At 43.2% G+C, this 14,209-nt stretch overlaps 1 protein-coding gene across 4 annotated transcripts in view; it reads left to right on the forward strand.

The window, feature by feature from the left end:
• Positions 1-14,209, forward strand: part of CCDC146 (coiled-coil domain containing 146) — a 177,279-nt gene that overhangs the window by 111,068 nt on the left and 52,002 nt on the right. For 3 of the 4 annotated variants that reach the window (XM_073652283.1, XM_073652281.1, XM_073652280.1), the window contains exons 11-12: positions 11,145-11,315; positions 12,710-12,798. In XM_073652283.1, the coding sequence (XP_073508384.1) occupies positions 11,145-11,315; positions 12,710-12,798 (260 nt within the window). The remainder of the gene's footprint in view (positions 1-11,144; positions 11,316-12,709; positions 12,799-14,209) is intronic. The other variant, XM_073652284.1, reaches the window with a different exon arrangement.

The following is a 14,209-nucleotide window of genomic DNA, read 5'->3' on the forward strand; positions in this document are numbered from 1 at the left end:
TCTACAATAATTTGTTCTCCAATTGTCAAATAGCGCTCCGTCCCCCCCAGATCTCGCCTTATGGCTAAGCGGTACGATACAGCCACATATGGGGTATTGACACTTTTAGAAGAAATTGTGTGACACATTTCGGCACCATTTTTACCCATTGCCCTGTGTGAAAATGTAAAATCTGAGGGTAAAACATTTTTTTGTGGTAAAAATATAATTATGCTTTTTTCACTGCCCAATGGTATCAATTTTAAAATTAAAAAATACTCACTACTTCCCTAGATGAATTCCTTGAGAGGTGTAGTTTACAAAATGGGGTCACTTGTGGGGGTTTCTGCTGTTTCGGCATGTCAGCGACTCTTCAAATGTGACACGGTGTCTGCTGCCTATCCCAGCCAACATGGCGCTCCTTTCTCTTCCGAACCCTGCCGTACACCAAAGCAGTGGTTTTCCCCCACATATGGGGTATCGGCATACTCAGGAGAAATTGCACAACAAATTTCATGGTGCAATTTCTCCTGTTACCCTTATGATAATGCAAAATTAGGGAATGAAAAACATTTTTTGTGGGAAAAATGTGAAAATTGTATTTTTATGGCTCAATATTATAAACTTCTGTGAAGCACCTGGAGGTGCAAGGTGCTCACCACACATCTAGATAAGTTCCCTAAGGGGTCTAGTTTCCAAAATGGTGTCACTTGTGGGGGGTTTCCACTGTTTAGGCACATCAGGGGCTCCCCAAATGCAACACGGCATCCGCTAATTATTCAAACAAATTTTACATTAAAAAAGTCAAATGGCGCTCCTTCCCTTCCGGACCCTGCCGTGCCCAAACAGTGGTTTGCCTCCACATATGGGGTATCAGCGTGTTCAGGAGAAATTGCACAACAAACTTCATGGTGCAATTTATCCTATTACCCTTATGATAATGCAAAATTAAGGGATGAAAAACGTTTTTGTGGGAAAAATGTGAAAATTTTATGTTTACAGCTCAATATTATAAACTTCTGTGAAGCACCTTGGGGTTCAAGGTGCTCACCACACATCTAGATAAGTTCCCTAAGGGGTCTAGTTTCCAAAATGGTGTCACTTGTGGGGGTTTCCACTGTTTAGGCACATTAGGGGCCCCCCAAATGCAACATGGCGTCCCCTAATTATTCAAACAAATTTTACATTCAAAAAGTCAAATGGCGCTCCTTCCCTTCCGAACCCTGCCGTGCGCCCAAACAGTGGTTTTCCCTCACATATGGGGTATCAGCGCGCTCAAGAGAAATTGCACAAAAAATTTTGGGGTCCATTTTTTCCTGTTACCCCTGTGAAAATAAAAAAATTGGGTCTAAAGTAACATTTTTGTGAAAAAAGTTAAATGTTAATTTTTTTCTTCCACGTTCCAAAAATTCCTGTGAAGCACCTGAAGGGTTAATAAAGTTCTTGAATGTGGTTTTGAGCACCTTGAGGGGTGCAGTTTTTAGAATGGTGTCACTCTTGGGTATTTTCTGTCATAAAGACCCCTCAAAGTGACTTCAAATATGATGTGGTCCCTAAAAAAATGTTTTTGTAAATTTTGTTTGAAAAATGAGAAATCGCTGGTCAACTTTTAACCCTTATAGCTCCCTAACAAAAAAAAATTTTGGTTCCAAAATTGTGCTGATGTAAAGTAGACATGTGGGAAATGTTATTTATTAACTCTTTTGTGTGACATATCTCTCTGATTTAAGGGCATGAAAATTCAAAGTTTGAAAATTGCAACATTTTCTAAATTTTCGCCAAATTTCCGTTTTTTTCACAAATAAACGCAAGTGATATCGAAGAAATTTTACCACTATCCTGAAGTACAATATGTCACGAAAAAACAGTCTCAGAATCAGGGGAATCCGTTGAAGCGTTCCAGAGTAATTACTTCATAAAGTGACAGTGGTCAGAATTGAAAAAATTGGCCTGGTCACGAAGGCAAAAACAGGCTCTGGTGCGAAGTGGTTAAATTGAACCAACTTTGTCCACATAATATGTCACCATCTAATAAGATGAATGCTGCTGGTCGCACATGCTCAGTCACTGTTCCCACAGCCGATTCTATCAAGTGATTCTCCGTTTCATGGAAGGTCGCAAATAGAAAAAGTATTCTCCCGCCGTGCTTGTGATAGATATATCTTGTCATTCAGGGTGATATTGGGAGTACAGGGCAAAAATCATAAAACTAATTTATTTAAGTGATTTCAGCCAGTCTGTTTAGGTGTGCAGATTTGGTCGATGGGAACACATTGGAGATTCACTCACTTGAACATATTAAATCTATCATAATTTCCCTATTACCAACCGTGAATTTTTCTAATCTATGCAGATCAAACATTTAGCAACATCTATCTATGGCTCCTCTAAAGTTTCATCCCCTACTGAGTTTGAAAGGCTTTGCAGGAGAAGCCCCATCTACTAAGGGTTTGATATCTGATTAACTCTCCTCAAGGGGACTCATTTGTCATCTATATGACTGGATGAGAGTCCTTCCTGGGTAGAGAGCTGACACCCCAGCTTTGAAAGACTATTTGGACTAAGGCAATTAAAACTTCAATATGTACCCTATATAAAGAAAATCAATAAAAGATTCTCATGTTTTGGTACCATACCCCAGAACTTCTCCATAACATGAATCCCCAAATTCCAGATGTCTGCTGGTGCTGTATGTCTTCAGTGGGTTCTCAAACACATTTCTTCTAGTCATGTACTAAATTATCTAAATTTTGGGTGATAGTCATGTCTCTCATTCAGACCGTGTTATTTACAGAGGTTCCCTTAGACTATTAGGTCTATCTCCTCAACATCCCTCCTAAAGGAATGGGTAAAAACTCGTCCAAGCTGCTCTTGCATTTATTAACGGCTTCCAGATGCTTGATACTTTTTGTTGCTGGAAGCAGGACACTTCCTCCCTCTCGCCAATAATATCTCAGAAGATTGTGTGATATTTGTCACTTGGAACACTTGACTGTCATATTGAATGCAAGGGTTGACTCACTTGAGGCAATGTAGGCACCTTGGGGTGATTTTTGAGCTCAACAAAACTTATAGTTCCTCTTTTTCACCTCCTTCACCGCCCTCCTCTTGTATCTTGTTCCCTTTTTATTCTGTACTGTTTGCAGTGTATGTCAATACCCCAAAACTGAAGTGGAGTAGTGTCACACTGTCACAGAATACTGGAGGTAGGGGGCCTAAGCTGACCCTAAGCTGGGGCCCTGACTAATCCCTCATCCTGGAGGTACTGTTAAAGGTACAGAGGTCCAGGCCGCCAGCGTAACCCCTACCTTCTGAGGATCCCTGCACCTAAGTAATCTAGTCCTGAGAAGGACCCCGATCACAACAATAGGGAACCAGAAATAATATGCCCACACACAGTATTTAGACGAACAAGACAGTACAAGGGAAAAACCAAAACCACCTTGCATACAACTTCTAAACAACTACAACAGAGGGAACACCAACGGGAAAGGAGATAAATGATAAAGCGAGGAAAGGGAAAACACACTTCCAAATACACTTATCTCAGCAACTCCAAACACCACGATCCGCTCTGTAAGTCTGAATGAAAAGCTTTCACCGACACCTCCCAAACAGACCTGCAGGAATATAAAGGAGTCTCACTAAAGAAGCATTGATTGCAGCTGGGCGAGGCTGGACCTCAGCTAGCCCAGAGAGAGAGAGAGAATTAACTCCTACACTGCCGAGAAAACACAAAGCACCAACAAGTCAGCTGCGAGAAGTCAGGCTGTGTACTCGTGACGATCTTCGTGGCAACACACCCGTGACAGTACCCCCCCTTCTACGAGGGGCCTCTGGACCCTCAGGGCCAGGTTTATCCGGGTGAGTCGTGTGGAAGGCCCGAACTAATCGGTCTGCGTTAATATCCGACGCAGGAACCCACATCCTCTCCTCAGGGCCATACCCCTTCCAATGAACCAAGTACTGAAGGGACCGGCGATTAAAGCGTGAATCAATGACCCTCGATACCTGGAACTCCAAGTTACCATTGACAACCACAGGAGGGGGAGGTAAAGGTGACGGTACCACCGGCGCCACATACCTCTTAAGCAATGATCTGTGAAACACGTTGTGAATTTTAAACGTAGGGGGGAGGTCAAGACGGAATGCCACCGGATTAATAACAGAACTGATTCTGTACGGCCCGATGAACCTGGGACCCAGTTTCCAGGAGGGAACCTTAAGTTTAATATTCCTGGTAGACAACCATACCTGATCGTTCACACTTAGGTCCGGACCAGACACTCTCCTCCTATCAGCCATACGTTTGTATCGGTTCCCCATAGTATTCAGATTCTTCAGCACCCCTCTCCATACTGAAGCGAGAGATGAGGAAAATCGTTCCTCCTCCGGAACCCCCGAAGAGCCCCCCCTACTGAAAGTACAAAACTGGGGGTGAAAACCATATGCCCCAAAAAACGGGGACTTACCAGTGGACTCGCTCCGCCTATTATTGAGAGCAAACTCTGCCAGAGGTAGGAAAGAAGCCCAGTCCTCCTGGTTCTCTGACACAAAACACCGAAGATATGTCTCCAAGCTCTGGTTCATACGTTCCGTCTGACCATTGGTCTGAGGATGAAAAGCCGACGAGAATGACAAATGCATCCCCCGCCGTGCACAAAACGCCTTCCAGAACTTGGACACAAACTGAGACCCCCGATCAGACACCACCTCGGAGGGTACCCCGTGAAGCCTCACAATCTCCCCAATGAACACCTGCGCAAGAGTTTTAGCATTAGGGAGAGCCGGAAGAGCGATAAAATGTGCCATCTTGCTGAACCTGTCCACTACAACGAGTATGACCGTTTTACCCGAAGACGGAGGGAGGTCAGTAATAAAGTCCATAGACAGATGAGTCCAAGGACGCTCCGGGATCTTCAAAGGTAAGAGGGCCCCAGACGGACGGGTATGTGAGGTCTTAGAGCGCGCACAAACCCCACAGGACGCGACAAAAGTTACCACCTCTTTATGTAAGTTAGGCCACCAAAACCGACGCGAGAGGAGATCCACAGTTGCTTTACTCCCCGGGTGTCCTGCAAAAACTGAGTTATGGTGTGCCTCGATCACCTTTTGTCGCAACTGATCTGGAACGAACAGTCTCCCCGGAGGTCCAACAGGGGCGTCTCCCTGAGCCTCCAATATCTCCTCCTCCAGCTCAGAGCATACTGCCGAAACCACCACCCCCTCCTGAAGAATAGGAATCGGGTCGTCCGTATTCCCGGCCCCAGGGAAACTACGAGATAAGGCATCCGCCTTTACATTTTTAGACCCAGGACGATATGTAACGACGAAATTAAACCTGGTAAAAAACAATGACCACCTAGCTTGTCTGGGATTCAGACGTTTAGCGGACTCCAGATATAGCAGGTTCTTGTGATCGGTGATGACGGTGACCGGATGAACTGCCCCCTCCAAAAAATGGCGCCACTCCTCAAAAGCTAACTTAATGGCCAAGAGTTCCCTATTGCCGACATCGTAATTCCTCTCAGCGGACGACAATTTTTTAGAGAAAAAGGCGCACGGATGCCACTTACCAGGGGACGAACCCTGTGACAATACTGCTCCCACCCCTACCTCGGAAGCGTCTACCTCTACAAAGAATGGCTGAGACGCATCAGGTTGAATGAGTATGGGTGCCGAGGCAAAACATTTTTTCAAGGAGGAGAATGCTTGACAAGCCTTGTCAGACCACCTAGAAAAATCCGTCCCCTTTTTAGTCATGTCTGTGAGAGGCTTAACCATGGACGAGAAATTACGAATGAACTTCCGGTAATAGTTAGCAAACCCCAGGAAACGTTGTAGTGCCTTAAGATTCTCCGGCCGATCCCACTCAAGAACTGCCCGCACTTTCCCAGGGTCCATACGAAAACCGGACGCTGAAACCAGGAAGCCTAAAAACTGGAGTTCCTGTACGGCGAACACACACTTTTCCCACTTGGCATACAGTTTATTATCCCGCAAGATCTGTAACACCTGTCTAACGTGCTCCTGATGAGACACCAGATCCGGCGAGTAAATTAAGATATCATCCAGATATATGACAACAAACTGTCCCACCAGGTGGCGAAAAATATCATTAACAAAGTGTTGAAACACCGCCGGGGCATTAGTCAGACCGAATGGCATGACAAGGTTCTCATAATGCCCCTCCGGAGTGTTAAAAGCCGTCTTCCACTCATCCCCCTCCTTCATCCTAATCAGATTGTACGCCCCCCTGAGATCCAACTTAGAGAACCATTTGGCGCCCACGATCTGATTAAAGAGATCGGGAATAAGTGGGAGCGGATACGGATCTCGGACCGTAATCCGATTAAGTTCACGGAAATCCAGGCAAGGGCGTAGGCCTCCATCTTTCTTCTTAACAAAGAAGAACCCCGCGGCCACCGGAGAAGATGAAGGTCTAATATGCCCCTTAGCCAGACTTTCAGAAATATAATCCTTCATGGCCTGCCTCTCAGGACCAGAAAGGTTATACAACCTAGCTTTAGGTAACTTGGCCTCAGGGAGCAGTTTTACAGAACAGTCATACACGCGATGAGGAGGTAGTTCCTGACACCCATTCTCCGAGAATACATCCTCAAAGTCCGCCAGAAATGGAGGTAAGACCCAAGGAGTAACCGCACCGATGACCGTGTTCATGCAGTTTTTATTACAGAATTTACTCCATTGGCTTATCTCTCTGGTTTGCCAATTAATAACCGGGTTATGCTTAGCTAACCAAGGAAGGCCCAACACTATAGGAGTGGGAAGACCCTCCAACACGTAGCAAGACAACAGTTCTTTATGTATTGCCCCCACTTGAAGTTTTACGCCATGCACAGCTTGCAAAAAACTTCCCTGACCGAGAGGTCTGGCATCGATCGAGAATATGGGGATGGGTTTAGCCAACTCACTCAATCGCATACCTTGAACCCGGGCAAACCGAGCATCAACCAGATTAGCCCCGGCCCCACTATCCAGAAGAACAGATATCCTCTCAGTTCTCGTACCCACCACCACCTCCGCCGGTACGAGAAACTGAGACGAACCTAGGGACGAAATACCTACTCCCAGATTGCCGTCCACCACACAACCTGGGATCAACAGTTTTTTCGACGACTCTTTACTCTGCAAGGGACGGGATGGACACCCCCCAATAAAATGTCCCTTTTTCCCGCAGAGAAAACACCTTCCTGTCTTATGGCGCACCACCGGTCCCCTTCCCCGAAATGATGTCCCTCCTAATTGCATAGGCTCCTCCGGACTGACCAGGGGAACCACCATATGAGGGGACCTTGTAGGAGGTGGAGACATTACAGGGGGTAGAGTTATCCCGCACCTCTCCCGAAGCCGTCTGTCAACGCGAATAGCAAGGGCCATAGCGGCTTCCAGTGACGCGGGAGAGTCATACTGTGCCAACACATCCTGTAATTTGTCGGATAAACCATGACAAAACTGGCTCCACTGGGTGTCCGTGGCCCACCTACGGAACTCCGAACAGAATTCCTCCGCCGGACGATCTCCCTGCTGAATCCTACGTAACTTAGACTCAGCAAGGGAGATCCGATCTGGGTCATCATATACGAGTCCCAGAGCAGCGAAAAACCTATCCACTGACTGGAGAACCGGGGAGCTTGGGGGAAGAGAGAACGCCCAAGATTGTGGGTCCCCTTGTAGGAGCGAGATGACAATTCCCACCCTTTGTTCTTCACTGCCCGATGACCGAGGCCGCAGCCGAAAGTACAATTTGCATGCCTCCCGGAAAACAAAAAACTTGTCCCGCCCCCCAGTGAACCTGTCAGGGAGAGCTACTTTAGGTTCTGGTCCGGCTTGCTCCAGAGGATGCAAAACCTTGGACCTAACGTCCGCCAGCCCCATGGACAAACTCTGCAACTGCCGAGCTAGACCGGCTACTGGATCCATGGTAGCTGGAGAAAAACTAAGATGGTCGGTGAAAATGTCACACTGTCACAGAATACTGGAGGTAGGGGGCCTAAGCTGACCCTAAGCTGGGGCCCTGACTAATCCCTCATCCTGGAGGTACTGTTAAAGGTACAGAGGTCCAGGCCGCCAGCGTAACCCCTACCTTCTGAGGATCCCTGCACCTAAGTAATCTAGTCCTGAGAAGGACCCCGATCACAACAATAGGGAACCAGAAATAATATGCCCACACACAGTATTTAGACGAACAAGACAGTACAAGGGAAAAACCAAAACCACCTTGCATACAACTTCTAAACAACTACAACAGAGGGAACACCAACGGGAAAGGAGATAAATGATAAAGCGAGGAAAGGGAAAACACACTTCCAAATACACTTATCTCAGCAACTCCAAACACCACGATCCGCTCTGTAAGTCTGAATGAAAAGCTTTCACCGACACCTCCCAAACAGACCTGCAGGAATATAAAGGAGTCTCACTAAAGAAGCATTGATTGCAGCTGGGCGAGGCTGGACCTCAGCTAGCCCAGAGAGAGAGAGAATTAACTCCTACACTGCCGAGAAAACACAAAGCACCAACAAGTCAGCTGCGAGAAGTCAGGCTGTGTACTCGTGACGATCTTCGTGGCAACACACTCGTGACAAGTAGCTCCTTTATAGGTGTTCTTTTATTAGAAGTTATTATAGTTCTTTTCCTTCATGATCCTGTGTGATTTTTTTTTTTTTTTTTAAAGATGATGATAAAAGCCCTTTTAAAGAAAAAAAAGGGCTTAAGCTCTATATGCCCCTAAATATTAAAATGGGCAATAAAAGCCTCTGATGTTCTGATACTAAAACTTGCCTAAATAACTACCTCTGGATTTGAGTGATGTTTACAACGATTGATTAATATATATGAAGAACATGCGTTTATTTTCATATATGGAGAACATAGACTTCTATAATGAGAATAAGAATGATAATTGGCTCCCATGAGGTGTGGAAATGAGAGATTATCTTCTATAATGAGAACAAGGACGATATTTGGCCCCCCTGATATGTGAAAATTAGATGAAATTCCCCTAGGAGAGAGGAGAGTGGTATATAATAATAAGAAAATCTATGAGAGATTCATGCCTTAAAAACCGCCTGTGACAAAGGCGCAGGAGAGATGCGGCATAGACACCTAGCAATGAAGTGAATGGTGCATGTGTTGGATATCCAGAGATACTGCTATGTTTTCAAAGTGCCAGGAGATGACGCGGACAATGTGCGCTCCAGTCACCCGGAACTGTTGTCGGAGCGTGCGTTTCAGACGCCCGGCAATGACGTGGCTGGGGGAGACGTAAGCGGTGTGCGTTCCAGGCGCCCGGAAATGACGCAAACAAGATGCGTCCCGGGCAGCCGGAAGTAACGTAAGTGATGTGCGTTCCAGATGCCCGGAAATGACAGGATATGCGTTCCAGACACCTGAAAGGGCACGATAAACAAATATCCCGGGCACTAAAGGTAATAATTTGAGTTGCGACTTAGCAATAGCCTAGCTCGCGGTTTTAGAGATTTATAACAGGAAAAAGGTTAAGAAAAGTCACATGGGGAATTTAAATATACAGCTTTTGACTGGGGGATAGGTCACATGATATTACTATGGGAGTATACAGAGTCACATAATATCATTATGAAAGTATATGAAATAAATGTAGTGCATTTAAATCTATTTGATCTCGGTTTATTACAAGTTGGATCTGGAGGAAGTAAAATTTTATATTATACTTCATGGAAAAGAAATGATGGATTATGGCAAGGGATTCAAACTGGGAATAAGCCCCACCCAGGAAATGACATAGAATGCTAAGAAATGGAGGGAAAAAGAATGCATTTAAACAGGGAAGGTTGATGTGTGTGCATCCCCCATTTTTGCATCTGGAGATAGTGGTAGCATTACTTTGTACCACTGAGATGGACTCTTACCATTGTGAGGTTCATTACATTTTTTAAGTCACTTGGCACTTTAATAGCACAGAGTCACTTTTTTGCTCTTTTATATGGCCGATGCCCCCCAAAAAATACCAAATACACTCCCCTGATGAATCCCCGATAAGGAGGAAGAAACGCGTCGGGAGGGATCTTTTTTGTGGGTGACATTGTTAGGACATATTTGGGTACTGGCCTTGTTAGGGCGGGAGCTAACACCAGGGGCACGACAGGGTAGATTTTCTCCTGAGGAACCAATGGACTGAAGGGGATGAAGAAACCCGAATGATGCCCACATGCACAAAAAATGGGTGAGATCCACACATGTCACTAATATTTGATAACACTGTATGTTTTTTTCATTTACTGACCAGGATTTGTTGGAAATTATTGGCCTTTTTGTAGGTCATATGTTTGCATTCTAATAGGGCGGTCTAGGCATTACGTGTTTTAGAACTATTTTTGTTATTACCTGGCATCCTCTGCCTCTTGTTTTGATATTTCTAGAGGTAGTATTTGTCAATTTGGTTATAAACAGGATTTAATTGAGGACTGGTATCGAATTTTGGAGGTATTTACTATATACTCTTTTTTTAGAGATTTATTAAAGATTATATTTTAAGAGATACCTCGTGGCTGTTATATGTTGTTAATACTGAGGAAAATTGTCTGCCGTATGTTAAGCAGATTATAGCTATTCTATTGTGATTCGCAATGTGACAAGACCTTGTGCGGACCCCTTCTTAGATCCTAGTCACTCAGGGGCCTGAGTCGGAGTCATTATATTATTTTTTAGGACTCTTAGATGCTTAATGTACCACACTGCCTGTGTATTTTTGAAATGTTGTGTTTGTTATATTTATACAAAATTCTATAAAAACAGTTTAAAAAAATTGGCCTCCCACAGTGGACAGTCCCTATAAGGTTTAAAGATGCATGGACAATAAACTGAGCACAATGTATCCCCATGATGGAGTGTTTAATTTTCCCGCAGCACCACCATTGAGAAAGTCCTACACAATCAGTGTGTTGTCTTTCTATTGCATTGATTTATTGGTAGCTACCATTTTCTTCCTTCTGGAGACATGAAGTCAGATGTTTAATAAATGTGAGAAGAACTGGAGACTTTAACCATCAACCATCCTGGTCTTAATAGAGGCAAAGCATTTATATTACTGGTACCTGTGTAAGTCTTCCCATTTGCTAATATTATACATACTATTTGTCTTCCACTTCCATCCAATATAGCAAACACTAACGGAGGTAGAGTCACGCATATTGGCTCAGTGTATAGCTGAAGAAGAGCAACTTGTAAAGGAGCAGGGAGAATGCCGGGAAGATCTGGTCAACCTAACCCGTCTGGTGCAAATCAAAGCCGATGAGAGAGAACAAAAGTCAAGGGATTTTGTAAAAGCTCAAGTAAGTTCTGTTCATACAAGTATTGCCGTATTTCAATGCTAAACAAGTTCCAGGATGATAAAAGTTACCATAGAGCCTCCCATGGTAACAGTGATATCACCAAGCACCATATGTGAAATTAGGGAGCAGGTATCCAAAGTTAAGAGAACCTGTTTTTTTAGCAGGAGAAACCACAGCCTGAAAATAATTTATTTATTTCATTTTGGAAAATACATACTTTAATTTGTGGAAAATATCCATTCTTGCTTTCACCAGTGATTGTAGCTTTCCGGGGCTGTAACTTCGTACGCATACTAGGATGATTTCTATTTAGTCTATTGAAAAGATTTGCTGCGACTGCATGTACAAGTACTTTATCTACGCATAGTATAACCCCAATTCCCAAAAATTTGGAAGCTGAAAAAATTGGAAAGAAAACAAGAATTCAATGATTTGGAAATCTCTTATAGTGATATCATATTCACCACAGAACATAGATCACAGATCAGACAAAGTTAGACAATTTTCCATTTCATTTGAAATATCTAATTTAGCAATTGATGGTAGCAGCACATCTGAAAAAAAGTTGAGACAGGGCCATGTGTATCATTGTGTAGTTTCCCCTCTTCTTTTTACATCAGTCTGTAAAGGTCTGGGAAGTGAGGAGACCAATTGCTGGAGTTATGGGAAACACTGTAAGGAGGCAGAGGGGCTGTGCTCACCTGAAAAGGAACTTTAGACAACCCTTTTAACTCTTGTCCTTGTCATCCTTCTTCAGTCATATAACGTATATTGTAATTTTTATTCTGATGTTAAATAAAGATTGCTGTACGTTTATCTAAAAGGTTATGGTGACTTCTAAACATCCTGAGAAATTCAGTGTCCATGCTATACTAATTGTTAGTAAGACATGTTGTGATGTTCCACGTAACCCATTGTGAATACCATTGTATGGTAATCGTTTTTAACGCTCATTTAGATGTCCGTTCATATCGGTCCGAGATCGGATCGCTAATACACGGACTGGCCGCGACTCTCCCTACCCGAGCATGACAGTTTCATGAATTTCTATGAAGCTGTCACGCTCGAGACAGGAGAGCCGTGGCCAGTCCGTGCACTGTGGTTTGATCACGGGGCGATTTTGACAGACGTCTGAATGAGCCTTTATGTGTACTTGCATATTTAAAGGGGTTGCTTGGTCTAAAATAATAAGACTGCAGTCACTCTGTGTGACTGCAGACTTATGAATCCACCCAGCACATGAGAGAGAGAGAGAGAGAGAGATTAGCATTGTAATGCGATTTACCTGCAGATTAACACTATATCTGCAGGTGAATAGTGTTTTTCGATCTGACAGGTTACCTTTACTGTACAAACTTTTATTTTGGCTCCTCTAAATTTTGTTTTATAAACAGCAAAGATACCGACTTGTTCTGCAGGAAATCAAGGGACGGGATCTTATTATTGGAGAGCATAAGAAGAAAAACCAAGAAGTTCAGAAAAGGTAAAATTCACCATAAAATAAAAGAAATTGAGAATACCGTATATACATTTCATTGCCTAAACAAGGATCCAGGAAGGCAGTATAAATTGTGTAATATCTCTGCTTGCAGACATTAAATATGAACTTCCAGCAATGTGATAGACACATGTACAGTTCTCATTACAAAACCTAGCTCTGATAGCTGCATTGTAATTGTCCTGTGCCGAAGCAGAGTTCAGTCCATGGAAAAAATAATAGTTTCCCTATAAATGACAGCAAGCAGAGATCTTGAAAGCTGGTGTAAATTGATATACAATTTTTAAATGTACTTTTTATAACTGTTGATTATACAACAAATATTGAGTCACTGTAGCTGAAATGCCATGTTGATTTAGAAGGTAATATGCAATATTGTGTTATAATCAGCTGGAGCTACATGGCGACTTAGGTCACGACAGGTGACATGGCCAAAAATCACTCTATGCCTCTGCTTCATCGTGGCTTAATGCATGTGGAAGGGGTCTCATTGCAATCTGCAAGGTACTGCGACCACAGCAAGCAAGTCACAAAAAAATATAACTGGCTCCAACTTTTTGTTGGTTGCTACTGTACCTTGCATGTCCCAGTGTGACCCCAAACACCTGCATTATGCTGTGATGTAGCAGTGCCATATAGCGATCTTTTGCCATATGACCTTTATGACCTTTGTTGAGACCAAAGGCATCATGTATTCCCAACCATATTTTTACCAAGGTGAACTATGTAATGAGGTCTGTACATGAATATCAAAATAACAACAGAACTATAGAGGATGTAGTGCTTTTCATTTTTTCTACAGGAAATAATCAGAAATTGTTTCAGAAATTCAATTACATACAGTGAAGAGCAAAAGGATAACAATATTTTGAACTTTTGACTCCATATCTCACCATCCACTACTGCTTCCAACGTGAGACTACCATCATTTTATAGACCATCATCTTGGCTATCTCATACATAAATTTGACTTGAAATTATTTAGCATATGATTAGTTATGCAGATTCTTGTCATGTCACTGCATTGTTACTGTTTTGCTCCTGGTGGTGGAAAAATCTTTTTCTTCCTCTATACTAAAAAGTGTAAATAGAACCCTTTAAAATATGCAAGTTTATTAAATACTCTTAAAAACGGCACCAAAAATTTCAGTGTGCACAGTGAACATATCTACAAACAATTGATAAGACAATTCATAGCCAAGCATCAATGTGGTATTTGGGGAAGCAGATATAGATATATTCAGAACAATGGTCCCCCAAAAGGCTAGTTTGTTTGAAACAACAATAGAAATTGTTCAATATACAAATCCCCCTAACCAGCAGGTAAAAGGATAAATGGAACATAATCCCAGGTAATATCACAATAATCAGAGCCTATATTTTCCTAGGATAGATA

Source organism: Phyllobates terribilis, unplaced genomic scaffold (genome assembly GCF_046119375.1).
Source record: "Phyllobates terribilis strain yellow unplaced genomic scaffold, ASM4611937v1 Scaffold_11__3_contigs__length_659146591, whole genome shotgun sequence".
NCBI lineage: Eukaryota > Metazoa > Chordata > Amphibia > Anura > Dendrobatidae > Phyllobates > Phyllobates terribilis.